The sequence below is a fragment of the Crocodylus siamensis genome, chromosome 8 (assembly GCF_052110815.1).
Source record: "Crocodylus siamensis isolate JL-2025a chromosome 8, ASM5211081v1, whole genome shotgun sequence".
Taxonomy (NCBI): domain Eukaryota; kingdom Metazoa; phylum Chordata; order Crocodylia; family Crocodylidae; genus Crocodylus; species Crocodylus siamensis.
In genome coordinates, this window is record NC_143402.1 from 44,047,497 (window position 1) to 44,069,325 (window position 21,829).

Below are 21,829 nucleotides of genomic sequence, written 5' to 3' on the forward strand. Positions count from 1 at the left end.
GTTGCCTTGGCTTGCTGGAAGAAGAAGTGTTTGGGTTAGGACTGGGCACCGAGGTCCTTCCTGGACTGGAATGCAGATTCCAATCTTCCTTCTCGACGAGGAGAGGGCCGGGTGTGGGGGTGGATGCTGGGTGTACTGGGCTTGATGGTACAGTTTGGGCATCTCTTGAGGTAGCTCTTTATCTTGTATCCCCGACCTGTACAGCGGTAGATGAGCAGAACAAGCAGACACAGGCCTATCGGAGCATCTCGGCTTCTAGCAAGAAGGACAGCTCGGAGGATTTCAACAAAGAAACCGAAAGGCTCAGTATGTGGCCTCCCGCCTTTTCTGATACGGAGTGGGGAGGGAGCTTCCCCTAAGCCCTGGCTACTTTGTCACCTTCTCTAACTCATCTGTAGCTCATGGTTGTTTAAAGCACTCTCAGAGGCACTGATAGTTTGAAGATGGCAAACAGAGAACATCCCTGGGGAATATGAATGAGCTGCATCCTCCCTTGGGGTTGTGAGCAGAATCTCTCACTGCTGCTGCTGGGTACAGTTAGTCTTGTGCTCTCCTTTGCTGCATATGCAGGTGCCTTGCAGGCCTAGGAGCTAACTAAACCTCCATACAGCAGATGGGGCGAGCCAAGATGGCTCCCTAGATTTCAAGCCTTTCAAATCTCAGGGCCATGCCCCAAACAGGTGTGTAGTCACACCCGTTATTTGAAGTGCACTGCATATGATGGCATAAGCCACTAAGGTGTTTGTGTCTGCAGGTGGCGGATGAGATGCTGTTTGCTCATGGTCATCACTTGTGCAAGTCAGTAGCTCAGCAGTAATGAAGTGAGGAGAATCTGGCCCTAATTGTCTGGGCTTCCCCACCCTGGGACCTGGGGAGATCTCAGGCAGTAATAGCCTGACTCAAAGCTCATTGAAATCAACTGAAGGGTTTGCATGGACTTAAATGGTCCCTGGGTTCTGCCCCCTCTGTGGGTGAACAAAGGCTGGGCTTATGTCAACCTCTGTTAGAAACCCAGACAGAGAAGGGAGGACTGATAGTAGATAATCAGAAGAGAGAAACCACTCTGGCACTGCAAGGGATCTGTAGATCATGTAGACTGAAAGCAAAAAAACAGAGGGTCCCTGTAACCAGACCTGTGTGTAACAGCTGATAAATGGGGCAGACAACCCTACCCCAGCACTTGTCCCTTGTGGTAAGCTCATCTTGTGTCACTGCCCTAAGTGTTTTGCAGAGATTGAATGCAGGGGTTGCCTCTGTTTTCAGCAGTGAAAACAAGGTATCCTGGTACAGAGCAGGAAGTTGGGTCTTTGGCCAGAGATGAGATCCAGGCGCATTATCTTGTTGTGAGCAGGGGCTAAATAACATCTCCTTTCCTTCTGGCCAGGCTCCCGACGGGAGACAGTCACCTCCACAACCTCCTCCATCATTCTGGACAGGCCTGACAGCTTTAGCACCATCCACTTCACAGAGGACCCCAACACCATGTGAGTCTCTTGCTGAGGGCAACATTCCTGCCTGGTGTGCTGTCTTATGGGTACTTCATCTTGTGGCAGTGGTCAGAGGTGTTATTCCTGTACTGGAGGAACTGACTGACACACAATGGCAGACCCAAAAGTTGAACCCAGGATTCTGGCTGCCAGGCTTCTGATCTAACCATTAGGACTCATTCTCTTCTCTGAACCCTTAGTCTTAACTAGAGTCTACCTCATGTTTAGCCTTTCCCACATCAGACCCTTCTTCTCTTTGCAAGGAGCCTCACTCCATGTGGCTCTTCTGTGGTGTGAGGGCTTGTTTTAGGTAGAAGTCACATTTCCAAAGTGGAGGAAGGAAGGTGGTCTGTGGAGTGAGCCTACTGTGCTAGATGGCTTGGTAACTGCTGGGATGAGCTCCCTGCACTGCAGAGCTGTGCGGTGACTACCACTTGGATAAATGGTGTTCTGACACCCACTGCCTCTGAGACCCATGGTTCATCACCTCCATGTTGGGCAACTGCCAGACATGCTACTGGTGTGAGAGCCAGTTGGAAGTGTCCCCCAGAACAGAGTGCAGTGGCCTGCTCGTTTGTGCTGCAGGCACTGCACTTATTGTTCAGGTTGTATGAAACTCTCCAGCTGGGATATTGAGAGACACCAAGGAACCAGACCCCTGTGGGTGAGAAGGAAATACTGGGCATCTTCAACTACAAGTAATAATAAAGGAGAGTGTAATTTTATAGATTCTACCCTCCATCTGCCCCCAGACTGAAGAGAGTGAAGGACATTTCCCAACTTGTCTGGTCTGAGGCTTGGGGCCATCAGTAATGCAGTGGTCAAGCACTTTCCATTTAGTATGGAAATTGTGGCTGCTGACAGATGTGGAAACCCTCCCCTCCCAGTGGAGTTCACGCAGCATCTCACTATTCTCCCTGTAACCCCACAAAATATTACTGATGTTCAGCAAGCAAGGCTGTATTGGCCTTTTTAAGATCTTGACTCCGGTCCTTTTCCCTTTGTTTTACTTGATCAATGCCTGTATTAAAAATCAAGTCCTGGTTCACTTCTGTCACTGGTGGAAATTAAGAGTCATTCCAGTGAAATCTATCAGTGGAAAGCTGATGTAAGTGGAAGCAGAATTATCAGCCACTTATTAGAGACAAGTAATCTGATTATGCCATCTGAAGTATTGTTTGGCAAATTAAGCTGGTACCTGCTGGAGAGGCTGTAATAGATCAGGAGTTGGAAGAGCCAAAGATCTAAGTGGCTTTAACCACTTAAGTATATTAATGACCCTGAAATATCTGGCTTAGAGTGTTTCATTGTTTTTGCAATGAGATGCACACAAATCAATAAATCTGTCAGCCTTGACTGTTTAGTGGTCCTATAAACTTGGCTATGATATCACTGACAGCTCATCAGGTCTGTCTGTGACATCACTGACAGCAAATGGGAGAGCTCCAATTGTGACTGGCATTCAAAAGCCATTTCCTAATTCGTAATAAATCTTGGTGACACTCACACATATGCTTAAATAACAGATCTGATATCTTTCATTTGCTGCCATTTACTGGCTCCACCCCAGTGACCACTTCCACATTATGCTGTGTTCAAATCTCTTTCCCCATCTGTTGCTTTCAGACAATTCTCTGAAAAATGTGTCATGAACAACTACTTTGGCATCGGGCTGGATGCTAAGATCTCTTTGGAGTTCAACAACAAGCGGGACGAGCACCCCAAAAAATGCAGGTAGGCAAAAGAGCCTCCCCCATTACTGGAATGAAGAATGCACAGGGTTCAAGTTCTGAGTTCTACTTTAAGTCATCCACAGTCCTCCAGGGGTAGGAAACCTCATGGGACTTATGCCCAGAGATGGGGTAACAGTCATCATCACCTTCTTTGTCAAGCTGCTGCTTGTTGGTCCTAAGCCACCTGTTACGTTCCAGCTAGTCTGATCTGCTGATAGTTCTATGGTGCTTTCTATCAATAGTGACATAGGTACACCGTGCTAAGAGTGGATTGTTCCATTGTTCACAAGAGGAATGTCAGATGTTGTGCTGGTGCCCTTCATCCAAACATCTTACACTCTGAAAACATGATCTGTTAAGCCTCCCAACGTTATCCCTCTTGTGGTGGGCAATATTCTAATTATCTTTGTTCTGTAAATGCCAATGGGACCCAGCATAAGGCCCTGTGGAATCCTAGCTATCCAGAGTAGTTGGCAGCTAGATATTACTAGCATCCAGGAGGAGTCATGTAAACCTCTAGGGAGGTATAGGAGCACACAAAATCCTTGGGTTGGAATTGAATTGTACTACATAATTACATTTAATGACATGTCTGCCCAAAACAAATTTAGCAGAAAAAATGGGGATTAAGTGGTAAATACTACTAGGCATAGAGATCTCTTTGCAAAGGAACTTGGTGTCACAACCTCTGTGCTGCAGGTGGGGGAACTGAGGCACAGGGGCAGAGGGAGTAACTTGTCCAAGGTTACATAGGCTGCTTATAGATGTAAAAAAACCCAGTGCTTTACTTTAAACTCAGTGTACCCCCTTACCAATGCCAGTGCATGCCCAGAAGAGGCATCACATTAGTTGTACCTGGCTTGCCCAATTTTTGTATAGATCAGGCACTTCAGCCGAGTTTTTTTGACATTTTTGTCTAATAGCTGATTGAATCAGTTATTAGAGAAAAGCACCAAAAAGTCCTGCTGAAGCATCTGATCTATATAGATGCTGCGGAGCCAAGTTGAACTAACGCACTGCTTCTTCTGGAGACTCTGGTTTTTTTTGAGGGGGGAAAGGGGAGTGTTTCTATATCTGTCAGCAGCCACAATGACCAAATGATCAAGCCAGGAGCAGAACCCATATCTCTTGAGCCTTAGGCTAGCATCCTGTCCACTAGACCATACTGCCTCCCTAAAAGAAATGATGAGGTGTGGCTATGATGGAATTGTTAAAAGGATGAAGTATAGTTTAGAGGGGTGCCAAAGAAACAGCAAACAGCGTATGGTGCTGAGAATTAGGCCTAGTAATACGTCATCCAAATGTAGGAGCTGTGGGCCATTCGGGGAAAGTGAGGCAATACGTTTCACACAGATAAAAACAATATTCTTCTACATGGCATGTCAGGAACCAGTGGGAAGGAATTCCTGTCCCAGAGCTCAAGTCAGGTTCAGTAAGAGGATTTGTGGGTAATGACATGACGCTGTGACAGAAGAGAGGCTGTTAAGCCCTTTCTGTAGCAGGGTAATAAGCCCTTGTTTCAGGGTATCAGCCAGGCATTCATGGAGAGGCTTTCCTTGTGGACAGCCTGTTCCATAACCAGCCACGAGGGTGGGTTACACTTCCCTCTGAAGTAAGTGGTCAAAAAGTGGATGCTGGTTTGCTTTGGCAGTGTCTGTGTTGCCCCTTAATTACTGTATGTAGGTGAATCATTTCCTAATATGCATAGTTAAAAACTCCTATTGCCGTATGTTGGAAGTAAAGGGGTTGGAAATTGTTCCTGGGGCTTTCTCTGCTATTTGCATGTCTGTGGGAGTTTTCTATGAGCCCAGAGCCATGCAGCCCAAAGACAGGTGGCCTTATTGGTTACCTGCTTAGAGTTCTCTGTGGCTGCACCAAGCCCATGCTTCTGGTAGATCCTGGGGGGGGCAGTGTCTCAGACAGATCCTGTCTTGATTGCCAGCACTGACTCTCCACTATTTGCTTCCCATACAGCAGTCGCACCAAGAACATGATGTGGTATGGAGTGCTGGGAACCAAGGAACTTCTGCAGAGGACTTACAAGAACCTGGAGCAGCGAGTCCAGTTGGAGGTAATCAGAGAAGACATTGACCAAAGGGCTGGGGGACTTTGGGAACATAGGTGAACTGTATGAGACAGTGTGTGTGGAGTGCTGGATAAACTGGCGTTCCCTTTGTGGGACACTGAAAGTTGGGTTGGGGAACCGTTCATGGCTCATGGGATCAGCTACAGTTGCACATTGCTCACTTCACTTCAGTGATGGCAATAAAAGGAGTCAAAAGGCCCTTTATATGAGCACTAGGACTCATTCTGTCTTCTCTCAGTCCTTAGTCTTAACTGGAGTCTATTAGCCTTTCCCCTCCTATTTGGAAAGAGCCTCACTTCATATGGTTCTTCCCATTCTGATTGGCTAGTGGGAGGGTTTATCTTAGGTGGAAATCCTTTTCTCCCAGTGGGAGGAAGGAAAGCAGGTGGCCTGGCAGCTTCCCACCCTCCAGAGCTGTTCTGCCTCTGCTGCTTGGCTGAATGGTACTCTGACACCTGCTGCCTCCAAGACCCACAGCTTGGGTCTTTGGACAAGCTGTGGCAAGCGGTGTCCCCAAACACTCCGAAAAGCTCTGCTGCCTGCTCTTGTCTTGCAGTGTGACGGCGTGTCCATCTCCTTGCCCAGCTTGCAGGGGATTGCAGTGCTCAACATCCCCAGCTATGCAGGTGGCATCAACTTCTGGGGAGGCACCAAGGAGGATAATGTAAGTTTGGGGCAGGGTCTAGGGTTGTGAAGGCTTCTGGCTGTCAGTGCTGATTCTATCTCTAAATGTTAAAGAGCTTGAAGGAGTTGAAGCAGGAGGCCCCTTGTCATTTAGGGGCCAAACATCAATGCATGGGTCCTTCTTGTTGTGGTCTGCCACTAGCCCTAATAAGACCAGGGGCTGTCTCCTGTCAGGTCCAGTCAGACTGGAAGTGTCATCCAGTTTGGCTCGGTGCTCCTGCCAGCTGTCACAGCAGACAACTTTGAGGCGGGGCTGTGAGGCAGGGAAGGGAAAGTGTCACTTGGAGGCAGTGCAGTCTGCTGGGAATAGCAAAGGGCTGGTGGTCATGGCATTGAGGTCAGGCAGGAATACTTGGGGTTCAGAAGGAATTTTACCCAATGGGCAGATTGGTACAGACTGTGGGGTTTTTGCTTTCCTCTGTAGTGGGGGACATGGCCCTCTACCTGGAATCTCTTGAGCATATATTAACAACCTTTTATAGAAGCAGGACTGGCTGCCACAGTTCCCCTGCTTTACCTGTGGCAGGTTAGGGGATTGTGTCTTGTGTTGTGTCAGAGTTGATGGTAGCTTTATGAAGAGTTTAGACTATGGATTTATGTAAGATGGTTTGGATAGGGATGATCCTGTCTTGGGCAGGGGTTGGACTAGGTAACTTCTAGAAGTCCCTTCCAGTCCTGCTTCTCAAGGATTCTATGATTGGCATCCAGTGCTTGACTCTGCCAGTGCATGGCCATGCTGCACCTTCTGGCCTTGGAGCCTGGAATTATGTGCACTCTTCATCCCTTTCCTTCATGTGTCATGGGAAGGAGTAAGGAGCTCTGTATTGCCCTCTGCAGTGCCTGACAGCTCCTGCACTGCTTTGAGACAGGAGCTGTAATCAGTCTCTTTCTTCAAGGCTGCAGCTGGCTGCCTGCAGGGTCAAGAATTTTTTTTCCCCAGTGTCCAGTTAGCCAGATGTAATTTTTTTTGTTTGTTTGGTTGGTTTTGGTTTTGGGTTTTTTTGCCCCTTCCTTTGAAGCATTGCCCAGACAGATTCTGTGATTAGCTGATTGGCCAGGCTACAGCTGGGAATGGTACATAGGATGTAATAAATCACTGCTTTGATGCACCAAAAGTCCCTTTTTGCAGATGCCTACCCAATAGTCACAGGCTAGATTGGTGTCAAACTGATCACCAGATTTTGAGTTGGGAAGGAATTTTTTCCCTCATCAAATTGGCAGGGACCTTGGGGGATTTTTTACCAGCCTCGGCAGCATGAGCTGTGAATTGCCTGCTTGGTTTATCCAGGAATATCTCATTAATTGGTTCTCTGCTATGGCAGGCGCCTTGGGTACTGGTGCCATCTGGGTCTCTTTTGTGTTTGCCTGTGGCACAAGACAGTTCAGTTACCTGAGGACTCAAGGCTTTAGCCTAACCCAAGTTACTGGGCTTAGTACAAAAATAACTAAAGTGTAATGTCCTGTGATGCGCAGGAGGCCAGAGGAGTGGACCCCAGTGATCCCTTCTGGCTTTAAACTATCTGGCATTGGGAGGAGACAGATAAATGTAATCTGTGTAACAGAAAGTTGAGGGGCTTGTGGAAACCACAGGGCTTTGCTGTTCCCCTGCAGAACTTTGGGGCCCCCTCGTTTGATGACAAGAAGCTGGAGGTGGTTGCTGTCTTTGGCAGCATCCAGATGGCAGTGTCTCGAGTCATCAACCTGCAGCACCACCGCATTGCCCAGGTAAAGCAGCACCCACTGCTGCACCTCTACTTCTTAACCCAGATCTCAGGGTGTGATCTGGGCAGGGGCTGACCAGTAGCTCTAGTCTGAAGGATGGAACTGATGAACCCATCTGGGCACCGCCTGCTTACAAAGGGATGGGGCTTAGGGTGGGCCCTATCTGCAGTGGCCCCCCCTCTCACTTGGGTACCCAGCAGGGGCAGTTTTGGGTGGGAAAACAAAGCATCCTCTGCTGCAGAGAGCAGATGTGGGTCGCCTTTAGAGTCATACCCTGGATGGAGGGAAAGTGAGCAGGGAGAAAGTCTCCCACTGAAGTGGGGAGAGAAGGCTCTAGCTTGCTGGGGCTGTACTGAAGGATCCAAGAGGCAGGGAGTACCTTGGTATGTCCCTATGAGGGAGTCCATGAGCTGCAGTGTGGGGCCAAAGGCTAGCTTCATTTGCCAGAGGAGTTCTTGCTCTTGAGCCCTCTGCTGGGTTGGGGTTGCTGACTTGCCATTCAGTGCCAGCTTTCTGTCCTCTCTTTGCCTGGCAGTGTCGAATGGTTAAGATCACCATCCGGGGTGATGAGGGTGTCCCAGTGCAAGTGGATGGAGAAGCCTGGATCCAGCCCCCAGGGATCATCAAAATCCAGCACAAGAACCGAGCCCAGATGCTGACGCGGGACAGGGTGAGACCTAGGTGCAGCTCTCCTTGGGAGCACAGTGCCCCAGAATATATCCTGGTGTCACACACCCTGTGTCTGTACTGTCTGGTACTGTGACCCTGTCGGGTCTTGTAAGCTAAGCATGGCTGGACCTATCCAGCACTTGGATGCAAGCCAGGATGTGCCAATGCCCTGATTGATACTGAGGATGCTTTACCGGCAGAAGGGCTGTCATTCAGATCAGTCCAAAGCTGCAACTAATTGATATGTTTTAAGAACATACAGGCTTTCGCTCACCACCAGAACTGACTGGATTATTAACTCGATTCCAGTTGGGGTAACCACATCTGACTTTTTTAAATATTCTTCACTTTCTGTCCTGAGAGGTTATACATCTACCTTGTTGCCCTCTGGAGGTGGCTGTTTTTCTGCAGCAGGAGCAATGACAGGAACACAGGACTGGACGGGCTCTTCTGAGTCACTGAGTCTAGTCTCCTGCCTTTGCAGGTAGCCATTAACCTGAGAGTCCTAAAACTCCTTTGCTTCAAACCCTCATATCAAGAGTGAGGGGCACAGGGTGGGGGTGAGGGAGACGGGACAGATTTTTGGACCTGGAAATATGGTGACCCATATATACTAAAAAATCAAACGTCCACAATAACATATTTTAATTTTATTTAAAAAGAAATTTTTGTCCTGATTTGTGTGTGTTTGCGACATGTATATAGAGGTGATTGCATAATAGCTCAAAAGGAAGTCTTACTCTTGTATATTGCTAGGGTGTGGGGGAGGGGCTGTGTGTGGATGTGGGAAAGTGTTTATGGCGGTGTAGGGGATATGTTTGTGGGGGGTGTGGAGTGTGCATGAGGGAGTGTGGTTGCATGTGTGTGGTGGGGTGTGTACGTGTATCAGCGAGTGGGTCTCCCCCTAGAGATGCACGGGTGTGGGAGGGGGTTGCATGTGGGGAGAGGTATGGGTTTTGTGGGGGGATGTAGGGCAGAGTGTGGGGATGTAGGCCAGAGTGTGGGGAGTGCAGTGTTTGTGGGGTGTGTGATTGTGTGGAGGGGAGGGTGTGGTTGTGGTGTTTGCAGGGGAGTGTTTGTGGGTATAGTTTCATAGTTGTTTCATAGTTGGTAGGGTCAGAAGGGACCTGAGCAGATCATCAAGTCCACCCCCTGCAATGGGCAGGAAAGGATGCTGGGGTCAAACGACCCTGGCTAGGTGTCTGTCTAGTCTCCTTTTGAAGACATCCAAGGTAGGAGTGAGCACCACTTCCCTTGGAAGTTGGTTCCAGATCCTAGCTGCCCTGACTGAAGTAGCGCCTCCTGATATCTAGCCTGAACCTACTCTCAATCAACTTGTGGCCATTATTTCTAGTTACTCCTGGTACTGCTCGGGGGAACGGCGGCTCTCCCATTCCCTGCTGGTCCCCCCGATAAGTTTATAGATGGACACCAGATCCCCTCTCAGCCTTCTCTTGTGGAGGCTGAACAGGTTCAGGTCTCATAGCCTCTCCCCATAGGGCCTTCCCTGCAGCCCCCTGACCATGTGAGCGGCCCTCCTCTGGACCCTCTCAATGCTGTCCACATCCTTCCTGAAGTGTGGCACCCAAAACTGGATGCAGTACTCCGACTGCAGCCTGACTAATGTTGCATAGAGGGGGAGGATCACCTCCTTGGACCTGCTCATGACACAAAAGGTGCTGTTAGACTTACTGACCGTGTCCTCACATTGGTGGCTTATGTTCATTTTGGAATCAATAATGACTCCAAGATCCTTTTCTGCCTCTGCGCTGATGAGAAGGGAATTCCACAGGCTGTAGGTATGCTCCTGTTTCTTTCTCCCTAGGTGCAGTACCTTGCACTTGTCAGTACTGAATCCCATCCTATTCTCATCTGCCTGCCCCTGTAGCCTTTCCAGATCTAGTTGTAGCCTGTCCCTCCCTTCTAGCGTGCTCACCTGTCCCCACATCTTAGTGTTGTTCGCAAATTTGAACAAGTGGGGGTATGGAGGGGTATGCATGGGAGCCCCTGCATGCGCCCCCTTGAGCCGGGCATCACCTGCCCCCACCACACATGAGCCCGGAGCCGGCTCATCCTGCAGCACCTCTCCACCAGCAGCTCACAGCCCTGGCCCCACCCCATGCCTGCTCCCAACTCACCCTGGCAGAATTGGATCAACTGGAACCTGGGCACAGCCCCGACCTGGTGTGCCCCATACCTGCTCCATACTGCCCGCCCGTGGTGTGTCTTGCGACCCGCAGTGGGGCTGAGGTGGCTGCACAGCTGGACTGCCTTTTTAGGCAGACAAGGTGATAGCAGCTTCTTGCAGCTGCCACTGCTGTTAGCCCCAGCCCCGTGGTACTGGTGGGGACCTATGCCACAGCCCCCACCTGGTGCACCTGCACCTGCTCCAGACTCAACTGCTCCATGCTAAATAGTGGGAGCAACAGCACCGGCTGGGCAGAAACTGCTGCTCAGTGCGGGGGGAAAAGTGGCTCCTCCTTTTCGCTACTGCCTGGTGCTCCCTGTTAGAGAAGCCCAGAGCCCATGCTGGGCTGTTCTGTGGCTCTGCCATTGTCACCTTTGCCTCTGGGCTGCCCTGTGGGGCAGCGCTGGCAGCAAGGCAGCCCAGCACAGGCTCCAGGCAGTTGCAGCAGTGAGTAACGGGCAGCAACAAGAGGAAGGGGCCACTTTTCTCCCACGCTGAGCAGCAGTTTCTGCCTGGCCAGCACTGCTGCTGCCACTGTTTAGCATGAGTGGGTGAATCTGCAGCAGGCACGGGGCAGGTCCCCACCAGTACCATGGGGCTAGAGCCAGCAGCCGTGGCAGATGCAAGAAGCTGCTGCCACCCAGTCTGCTTAGAAAGGCAGTCCAGCTGCAGAACTGCCCCAGCCCTGCTGTGTGCCCAGGGGGTGGCAGGATGCGCCATTGCCTGACAGTACCTGGGGCAGGCGGGCCAAAGGGCCTGCCACAGGTTGGACAAAACCTCTCCATGGGCTGGATCCAGTCTGGCCCGTGGAGGGAGTGTAGGGGGTGATCTGCACATGACCTGCACCAGACACCGAAATGCCTGGCTTTGGCTTTGCAGAACAGGAATCAGTTAATATGTGCTCTCAAGATCCTAGGGAGAGACCCATGTCCCAGGGTGCAGAGCAAGACAGAAACCCTAGTCCTAGCCAAGCTCCCCTGGAGGAAGGTTCTTTCTTTAGTCTGGTTTTGGTGGTCAACTTGACTCTGAGCAGAAGAGCAAGGCCCTCAAGCTAGGCACCTGAGAGGTTCCTAAGTACTGACACACCCCAGTCCAGCCTTTCTGCTTACCCTTATTTATTATGACTCAGGCCCTGTGGGGAGAAGCAGAAACTGGCCTAGGCTTTTGCAAAGCCAGAGCTGCCCCCTGCTGTGGGAGCCAAGGGAGTCTCTAGTGCTGGGATGGGGGGCCTGAGGGTACCCCGGTGGAGGGCCGAACCCATCTGCTTGCTGCTGACAGCAGGCATGTCTTCCTTGCACAGGCCTTCGAGAGCACCCTGAAGTCATGGGAGGACAAGCAGAAAGGCGAGAGCTACAGAACCACGGCGCGACCCCGCCTCAATTCCCAGCAGTCCATGGAGTACCTGACCGATGAGGAGTATGGCCACATGCAGCAGCTTGCCCAGGCCGCAGAAACGCTCATTACCAGGTGAGGCTGGGAGATGCAGCGCAGCGCAGCACAGGGGGGCATGTGGCATTGGCCTGGGGTTGAGGACGGGGCAGCTCCTGCTGCTCCACAGCGCTTCCACATGGATGGTGAAGGAGCTGTGTCGGAGTGCTGTAAAGGAGAGGTCTGTTCTCCTCCCGTCTCAGGATGGGGGATGTGCAGAGGGAGGTTGGAATGGACAGGGGCCTGAGTCTGCTTCCAAGCACGTGTTTAGTTCCCGAGCTGTGGCTGATGTTTCTCTGGGCTCCCTGCTGTCCTAGCTGGCACCCAACCCCACCCATGCTCAGGAGAGCTGACTGATCACAGGGAGCCATCAGTCCAGGGAGGGTCTTGAGTCCTCAAACTCTGGAGTAGCCCCACAGCATGCAGAAGATGGCATCAGGTCCCCTCCCAGTACAGGGCTTCTGAGCATTTAGCTGGGTCCGAGTCTCCTCAGCGGAGGGGAGGAGGAGATGGCAAGTTCCCATCAGCTACATTCCTTTCTGTGCCTGCAGGATCCGTGAGGCAGCAAAGACCCACAAAGCCATTGAACAAGAGCTGGCCCATGCTGTGAATGCCAGCTCCCTGGCACTGAATGAGGCCCTGCCCAGCAAGACCAGCAGCAGCCCTGAGGTGAGGTGGGCCTGGTTGGCCTGGGATCCTAACAGACACAGCTAGAATGGGGCTGATCAGATGAATAGAAGCAGCAGGCAGCTGCTACTCAGGGAGACAGAAGCTAGATTAAGGAGAAAGCCAAAGGTTAAATGGATATTAGAGTGAGAGACAGTAAATAAATAGAACAAGGAGCTATAAATAGACAGGCACCAGAACAGGCCAGGCAGAGATGCAGCTCTGGTGATGGAATACAAATGCAGGAGGTGGTCTGTCTGCATGGAGCAGCAGCATCCTTCTCTGGCTCCCACACAAAAGCCACTTCTCCCTGTCTCTGCTCAGTCAGGGGAGAGGCTCTGATCCCTGTCCCTGGGTGGCAGGTTCTTGTGGGACCCCCCTGCTGATCTCTGCAGTTCTGTCTTTCACCATGGCTAATCCTGGAAACTAGCATATGTATCACAGGGCATCATGCCAAGAATTCATTTTAAAACTTCTTCTTTGTTTCCCCTGCCCCATGATTCACTGCTTTGGGGCAGGGGTTGGGAGTGGGGGAGAAGGACTCATTTTCTTCTCCCCATGGAAGACATTGATGGAAATTTAACTATTTTGCCTTGTACATTTTTTCCTGTTTTTGGCAGAACACTGAAAATTAGCAACTAAAAATGGATTTTTTTAGGTTTTAAATAGCAAAATTGGGGGGAGGGTGTTCCTTTGTAAGACACCTTCAGTTATTTTTATATATTATGCAAAGCAGAACTGTGCTGTGCAAAGCAGGAATGGTGGGTATGACTGCCCATTAGTAAAAAGGTCTTTTTCTGCCAGGGATAATATTTTTGACATGTTTTGGACCAGCTTTAACCATGACAAGAACATACTGGTGTTAGCGGGCAGAAAAGCAGACTGGAGTAGACTGGCTAATGCACCTGTCTTGTTCTTGCTGGCTGGACAGAATATATGTGGGTGTGTTCTGCTGCTGCCCTCTGCTGGATGAACTGAGACCTGCTAGTGTGTGGAGGGAAGTGTATTTGGTCCCGCTGCTGCCACCAGCTGCTGAACCGTCTCAGATAGGGGTGCACCAATAGAGATTTTGAGGGCCAATACCAGTAGTCAATTTTTAACAAGGCATATTGGCCAATACTGATCTGATTTCTGATACAGCATGGAGAGCTGCATGCAGTTGGCAAGTCTGTTGTGGTGGAAGGTGGGGGGCGGGAAGGGCCATGGGGGTACAGATCAAGGCCCCTGCAGTGAGGGAGGAGTGGGGCTGGGGCTGCCCAACCAGGGCAGGGCAGGGTGTGAGACAGAGCTGTGGCTTGTCCAGGATGGGGTGTGGCTCCCGCCGCTGCATGCACCCAGGTCTGCACAGGGTGCAGGCAGGGTGGGCTGCATCTGCAGGCTGGGGCTGGAGCAGCACCGAGCTTTTCCAGGCAGGGGGCTGGGGCAGGCTCTGCTTGGGACAGGTAGCAGTGGCACTGGGAGGGGGTTATGGCAGGGGGCTGCAGCCACCCCAGAATTCACTGTAGCCCTCACAACCACACTCCTATCACTGCCACCACCCACCCCGAGCACTGCCCTGGCTTACGTCCTCTGCCTCCCTACATGCCAGGAAGAGCCCAGTGCAGCCCTGGCCTCAGCTCAGAGCTGCAGCCTGCTGTGTCCCATCTGTGCCCAACACAGACCCAGTGGCACACGCCCCTGCCCATGCACTCCCAGGGTGTGCACAGTGGTGGGAGCCACCTCACACCCCTCCGGATAAGCCATGGCTCCATCCTTGCCCTGCCCCAGCCCCAGTCCCACTCTCTCCCTCACCACGGGGGCCTTGATCTTCCCTTTCCTCCCCCTTCCTCGTCCACCACAATAGACTTACGAACAGCTTTCCACATTGCTGGGCTGTGCTCCTTGCTGCCTATGTGCTGCGCTGCGGCTGCACGTATGCATGGGCATTTATCAGCTAAATTAGCCACATCAGGCTGATTTCTGATACACTCGGTTTTCTTTATATCGGTGCTGATCCTATATCAGACCAAAGTATCAGTGCACCTCTAGTCTCAGACCTGCTTGAATGGTAGTGACCGAGCTGCCTGCTGGAGGCCTGTCAAAATGTCCAGTACCCAGAAAAGGACCATTTCTTTCTGCAGTAGCCACAGCCAGAGCAGGGCCTGCTTGCCCTCTCTTTAGCCTGTCTTACCTTCAGCTGCTGGACTGTGTGATAGTTGTATCAAACCATGGAGTTTGTGATGTGCTTAGGCCATAGCTAGTTCTGGTCTCTCCTCTAAGCCCCCTGCCCAGCCCTGAAAGGGTCTTGCCTTGGCTGCTTGGGCAGATTCTTTGCTTGTTCCTGCTGAAGATGGGTCTCTGGATTGTGGAAGATGACCTGGTCCCAGCCCACCAGAGGCTTTAAATATTAGGATCAGGGTCTTGAACTGGAGCCCAGAGTGAAGGGAGGGGAGCATTTGAGCATGCCATGGGCTGAAGAGGCAGCTGGCAGTCTGGAGCCTTTGGCTTGACTGTAAGTTACTGTTCAAGTTTAGCTGGAGTGGGGAGGGAGGAAGAACATGGCTCTGTGGAGCTGGAGGATATTCCTGGTTCCTGCTGCTAATAACAGCAGTGAAATGGGCAGGGGTTCATCCTGCTATAGTGACTGGGGTGGGGCAGATGCCCTCAGTGGAAGGTGTGAGGGCAGGGGATAGGAGAGGACGATTTCTAAAAGGAGACCCAGGCATGTGAGTCAGGATGGAGCTGTCTCTCTCTCAGGTCTTCCCCCTGAGACCTGCTGCCTGCAGACCTGATGAAATGACTAACATTTTCTCCTTTCCTCTCTTTTTGGCCCCCACTCCCACTCAGTTTCTGAGCAGAAACACAGCGGTGGACATGTCCATGAGCATCAAAGCCCTCTACACTGAAACCAGGGCTTTTCTGGAAGGAAAACTGGTGAGTACCCACGTGGAGAGGTCCTAAAGGGCCTTGCTTTGCTTACAACACCAAGGAGGGAGGGCTGCTTTGTACTCCTGCCATGTTCCCATGCATGAACTGCCCAGGCAGGCATGACTGAGATCAGAGCTGCAGTAGTCAGCAGAACATGCTCCAGGTTGTGTTCCACAGGACAGAGAGGGAGATAATTTCCAGTGTAAGTGGTGGCAGGTACTGGAGAGTAGATGGGTGGGCCTGGGAGCATGCTGAAACCTGGGAGAGAGGACAGTGCAAAGCATGGTGCTTAACTGCTAGGGTGAAGTGTCAGAGGTTCAGTTGGGTGAGGTGTGCAGGGCCGGTCACAGCTCAGAATCTCCAGTTTGGGGGACATGTCTGTATTTTTACACCCACATCAGGCTCATCTGGCTGGGAAGAAAAACATGGCAGAGTTCACTTAGTCCACTTTGGAAGTGGATGAATATAAATTGTGCAGATCACCTTCATGTGGTATAAGTGTGTCCATCTGGGGAGCCAGTGCCTAATGAAGTCCTTTGTTTAAATTCCCACCCTTGCTTGCTTTCACGAGCACCCTTACAAACAACGCCCTTAGGACTGCTTGGAAGGTCTTAGCTTTCTTTCCCGATCTGAGTGCCTAAACTAGTGGTTCTCTACCTTTTCAGACTTAAGGTCCCCCTTGCTAGACTTGAGGTCCCCCTTGGAAAATGCCAGCTCTTAGTTTTCACTCTTTTTTTGAATGCAGAAAAATAACAGAACAGTTCTTCTGTTGCAAATAACTCATACCACACCAGGCTAGAATGTTGTTAACACGATGGATTCCTATTGGAAATCTTTAGGTTTATCTTGTGAATAATGTTTGCACATCTAACAGTGCTAATATTGTGTGGCAGCCTGCAGTACCTTCAGAAGGCTATCAAGGTACTCCGGGGTGTCACAACACCCAGTTTGACAATCGTTGGTCTACATGCTTCTGCTCTGTTGTTTCTGCTGCAATGACACTTAGACATGTGGACCCAGGAAGGAAGAGGAGATATCTCCATCAGTGTTAAATAGCAGCTGCCCTTAATGATTCTAAAAATAGAATGTCAGTAAGAGGATTTCACAATATGAAATCCCTACATTCAGAAAATGACAAGCAGTTAATAATAAAAATCACAGTAGACTTTAAAAACAAAACTTGGAAAATTTTATTTCCAAGCTGTCCCCCTTAGAAGTGTTCACCAGATGACACATTTTTAATGTTTAGGATTTGGGTGAAAAATGCGTTTTTAATCCAAAAAAGGCAGATTTTCAGCTGTCTTCTAGATTTCAGCCCAGGTGATCCAGGCTGCAAGCTGATATTGTAGAAGAAGCTACCCCATCTCCTCCTCCCATACACCCCAGTTCCAGTCAGTTTGACCTAAGGAAAGATTCCTTACCTACATAGAATCTAGCAGTTGGTCTGACCCTGGACATCTAAGGAAGCCTCACAAGCATGAAACATGCTGAAGTAGAAAGAAAGAGACTTTCCTGTATGGCCCTAGAGCCCTAGTCCACCCCAGCCAGTGCTGCCTCTCCAGCTGTGTCTGATATATGATGCTTCAGAGCAAGGTGAGCAAGAAGCCCACAAACCCCAAAACTGATTAATACATCTGGCCAGTTGCATATCAGGAAGAAAACTCCTTCCCTGCAGGCAGCTACTCAACACTCAGGAATCTGAGAGTTGATTATGGTTATTGTCTTAGTAAAGATTTGCAAATGTTATGAGCATGCTAATAGCAATTTTCAGGCTAGTCAGAAATGTTTCTTTCTCTCTTGGAGCTTGGAAGCAGGGTTCAGCACCACAAGCACAGAACTTGGCTTCTGCAACAGGCAGTAGGAGGAGGCTGTTTTGCTTTGGGTGCACAAGCCAGAGAAATGTGATGCACTGTATGGGACTAGGCGAACAGCCAATGGTAGCAGTGTGTGTGTGTGTGTGTGTGTGTGTTGGGGCAGTGGGGAGCAATGTGGTGTGGAATGCCTGGATGACCAACCAGACCCTATCACAGACTGTATGGTGCCCATAACACTGAACTGATTTTAAAAAGTACTTGATTTTTCCAGATATGATTTTGAAGTGGTAGATTTAAACCACTTAAACTGACTTAACAGGCTTGTATGTGTATGTCAGCTTCTAGTTGAAGCCACATTTAAACTGTTCTAGATGTGGTGTGTCCATGCCCTTAGTGTGAATCATACTGAGTCAGAGTAGAATAATTTCAGGAACATGTTAAAGATCATATTCTGTCCTCCTTCCCTGACCTTGGGAATGATGAGAACTGAGGAAATGTAGCAAGGAGGTTTACTTGCTACCACCTCTGTGCTTTGTTTTTTTTTATGTGCATGTCTTACCTCAGGTCGCTCAGTTCCGTTAATGTTTTAGCCAGTTTCACTGAGGGGCTCCCTTCTGCTGAGTTGTATCTGAAGGATGGGGAAGGTGGCTACTGTCCAGTCAAAACAGTTCTCATTTGGGTTTTAGTTTCAAAGGGAAACCTTCCCATTGCCCCTATGTTCTATAGAAACCTTGGTGTAGGATCCTCCTCCCATCTGTATCCTTGAGAGGTTTGTGGATCCAGGAGTTCATCTGGTTTTATGGAACCTAAATATGGGGCTTTGGTCCTGGGGAGTGATTTGCAAGGGGGAGGGAAGGAGAAACCCAGAGGACAGTGGCCTAGGCACGTTCCTGCCCTCAGCCTTGTCCTGGTGCTTGGCAGATCTTCTCTCCCAAGGGGATGGGACCATAAAGCAGCTTGGTGCATCACCCCCATAACCCCTGCTGCTACCCATGCCCCCAGTGCAGTGAGCCTCTAGCAGTGTGCTGACACCTTTCTCTTCCTGTTTCCACAGCAGCTGGACTCTCCCCAGCAGGAGGAGGGGCTGCAGAGTGCCCTGAACACCATCAGCCAGGAACTGCAGAAGCTTCTTGACATCCACTGGCTGGCACCCATCATCAATTCTGCTGAGGAGGTGGGTGTGTAGGGCTGTCAGGGGGGTTTGGGGAGACCTTAAGAAGAACATGAGATGCTGCTCTGGGTCAGACCCCAGTTCCAACCCAGTGCCCTGCATCTCCCAGTGCTAAGGGAAAGGGTCTCTATACAGAACCCAGCCAAACTGACTTGTTCCCTGTGCCGCAGTGAGCACCCTAACCCATTACCCTTTCTTCCTGCTTTGGGCCCCAGGAGAGCTCGGGGAGTACCAACAAGGGCAGTCTCAAGTTACGGATTAACATTCCCAAGCCCAAGAAGGACAAGGAGAAGGTTCAGAAGCTGAAACCCAGCAGTGTCATCCCAGGTAAACCTCCCCCCAGGGCTGGTGGGCTGGGGCAGCAACTATCTCCAGCCCCACGTCCAGCCCTGTGTTCCGAGTGCCAGTGTGCTCTTTGACCTGCCTTTCCTGATGAGTACTGCAGCCACAGAGCAAAGGCTTGGAGCACTTAGCACACAGACATGGGCAGACTGAAAACCTGCCTAGAAAAATGCCAGACTTCTCACCAGCCAGGTAGGCTTGGAGACAGCTAAACACAGAGTAGTGCCAGAAAACAGAGGTTTTGATGTCATGGGGCAGCAGGGTGGGGCACAGCTCACAGCCTCTCTTATGAGGATGAGGATGTCACAGCACAGGGGAGTTAGGGAAAATGTGCCTGCAGGGGGGATTGTTCAAAATGCCTATTGGATTTAGGAGCACATCCTGATATTACCCAATGGGCTGTGGGCTCCTACATCCCTTGGGTTCTTTTGAAACTCTCCTCCTAGATTTGTGGCAGCTTTGCAGCCAGACACCTTGCTGAGTTCCCCTGCCTCAGCTGCCTCTCTGTGCCCAGGCCTTGCTGTCTTTGTGCTCAGACAGGGGCATCCATGCTCTACTGGTCCCTTTCCTTCTTTTCTGTTTTCATCTGTTGCCCCTGCACCAAGCAATGGTCTGGAGAGATGAGGGCATCCTCTTGTCTTTCTCCTTTAGCTCCAGTTTAAGGGGAATTAAAGCTTCAGCCCTGTCTTTTCTAGGCAGGGGTGTGGGTGTGTTTTTTACTGGGGAATATTTTCAGAAGCATGAGTCTCTTCGATTGGAGCTGACAGGATGCAGTGCTCTGCTCCCTGAAGAGCTCTCTCTGCCCCTTCTCTCTCCACACACATAGGTCTCTTCATAGGTTTGGTGTCCCCATCCTTGTGTTAACATGGGTCCCAGGTGGTAGAGCAGCTTTGTGCTGCAGGACCCTGATACCACACTGCCCTTCTCAGCCAGGTGTGCCTGGGTGCAGCTTGCATGTTTGGTTTTACTCTTCACTCCAGGTGCCCCCACAGTCCATAAGAGCCAGTGCCTAGTATGCTGTTCTGGCCAGTGTTTGTCCCAGTGGTGTTTGTCATATTCTGTTCAGGATGAACATAAGTGTGCAGTAAAAAAACACCCATTTAACTTAACTGACAGAAAAACACTGCAGAAAAAGACATTTTTAAGGTTCATCTCTTCCTGTCCCTTTGAATTCAGCCCATAATGCATATTTCTAAAACCTCCAAAACCAGGGAAGGACAGTCTTAATGTTCCCATTGCTTGTAAGTAACACAAGCCATGCATAACTTCCCCCATCCCAGTATTTTTCTCACTAAAATGTGATAGCCTGCAATCTGTGCTTTCAGCTGGAAAGGAGTGTAGTTGTAGCTTGTTCCTTGTTGGCTCTATGAGGCTAATGCTGCCCTTCTGCAGGCAGGTAGTTTTGGAATGATCATAGAGCTCTGGTGCTCCAGACCTACTGGAGTGGACCAGAAAGCTGTATTAGAGGAACAGTAATAGAGGAAGAGCCCTGGAAGAGTGGCAGATTACAACACGCATCAAGATAGTTGCATGCATCCGTTATACTCACACCACCATAGCGAGAAGCATTATGCTAACAGAGGTAGCATGTTGCACACAATGCTGTCAGGAACATCATGTCATGAACAGACAAATGTTTATGCTAGCATAAGCAGCATTACAGCAATGTAAGGAAAAGTAGCAGAGTGATTACATGAACCCCTTTAAGCTTTAACTTGGCCCAATCTGGTGGTGAATTACCCTGAAATTATCCAGTATTAAAACTATACCGGAATAAGATGCACTGGTTTAGGTTTAATCTCTCTGCGCCCATCCTGGGGTAGCTGTTTGCTGGAGGCCTAGTGGTGAGGTGCTGTAATAGTGTTTCCTGAGTATAGCTACCCTGGAATAGCTGCTGGCCTGTCTTTCTTGATCACAGTGTATAAACCAATGTCAGTTATATTTGGTTATATATGAATCTGTCCATGTCCAAAGTAATGGAAATTCCACATCCTGTTACCATTTGGACCCAGATCCTGCCCCTTCCTCTTTCCTCCCCCCACTCCTTCCTTTGTCACCAATACTAAAAGCAAAATTTTTAATTCTGACTCAGAGGAGGACTAGATTTAGTCTCCCCCTTGCAAACTGGTCCAATTTGTGAGGGAGGAGGCAGAGAGGAAATAAACAGGATCCCCACTTGATGCAGGGGCACTCTCGATCATCACTGCAGTGAAACACAGCTGTAGCAAAGGTGTATTTCCACCTGGCGTTTCTGGTCCCTAGCAGGGGGCCCTGCTTTGCCAGAATGCTGCTGCCCAGTCCTGCCTGCTGCCTGTGCCCCAGCCTCTGCTTGGTGCCATGTTTCTCTGTGCATATGTGCATGCGTGTTGCTTTTGGCCGCATCTTTACTTCTCACTGCTGAGTCGATCATCTTCACTTTTCCTTTTTGCTAGTGGACAAGTGGGGCGCTGAGGAGGTTGCAGCTTGGCTGGACGTGCTTGGTTTAGGGGAATACAAAGACATTTTTATCCGCCATGACATCCAGGGCTCAGAGCTGATCCTGCTGGAGAGAAGAGACTTGAAGGTACTCGCATGACCTGCTTTTCTGATCATGATGGGCCCCAGGGCTTGCCGGTGCTTGCCTGTGCTGCAGCTCCCACTGACTGGATTGGGAGCTGTAGGGGTGCAATGGAGGGCAGCTTGCAGCCTGATTAGCACAGCCCAGTGCCTGGCATAACCATCCTGCTGCCTAGTACACAACACGCAGGATCATAGGCCATTTTGGAGGGGCTTTTGCAGGGCATCATTTGCATGCTCTACCCTGTTGCCTGGGTCATGGCACTGCACTTGAATACTCTGGCTGGCCTGTGCTTGCATGCTGTACCCAGCACCCATCCTAAGCAGCAAGTGGTTTGCACTATTCTGTAGGACCTGTTGCAGCAGGTGCTGCTGG

At 50.3% G+C, this 21,829-nt stretch overlaps 1 protein-coding gene across 3 annotated transcripts in view; it reads left to right on the plus strand.

Moving 5' to 3' along the window:
* Positions 1-21,829, plus strand: part of LOC149858361 (diacylglycerol kinase eta-like) — a 145,526-nt gene that overhangs the window by 115,495 nt on the left and 8,202 nt on the right. For 2 of the 3 annotated variants that reach the window (XM_090060187.1, XM_090060188.1), the window contains 13 exons: positions 205-306; positions 1,385-1,484; positions 3,114-3,221; positions 5,195-5,291; positions 5,863-5,970; positions 7,602-7,715; positions 8,248-8,382; positions 11,870-12,036; positions 12,549-12,666; positions 15,490-15,576; positions 18,439-18,558; positions 18,771-18,882; positions 21,330-21,460. In XM_090060187.1, the coding sequence (XP_089916313.1) occupies positions 205-306; positions 1,385-1,484; positions 3,114-3,221; positions 5,195-5,291; positions 5,863-5,970; positions 7,602-7,715; positions 8,248-8,382; positions 11,870-12,036; positions 12,549-12,666; positions 15,490-15,576; positions 18,439-18,558; positions 18,771-18,882; positions 21,330-21,460 (1,499 nt within the window). The remainder of the gene's footprint in view (positions 1-204; positions 307-1,384; positions 1,485-3,113; positions 3,222-5,194; positions 5,292-5,862; positions 5,971-7,601; positions 7,716-8,247; positions 8,383-11,869; positions 12,037-12,548; positions 12,667-15,489; positions 15,577-18,438; positions 18,559-18,770; positions 18,883-21,329; positions 21,461-21,829) is intronic. The other variant, XM_090060190.1, reaches the window with a different exon arrangement.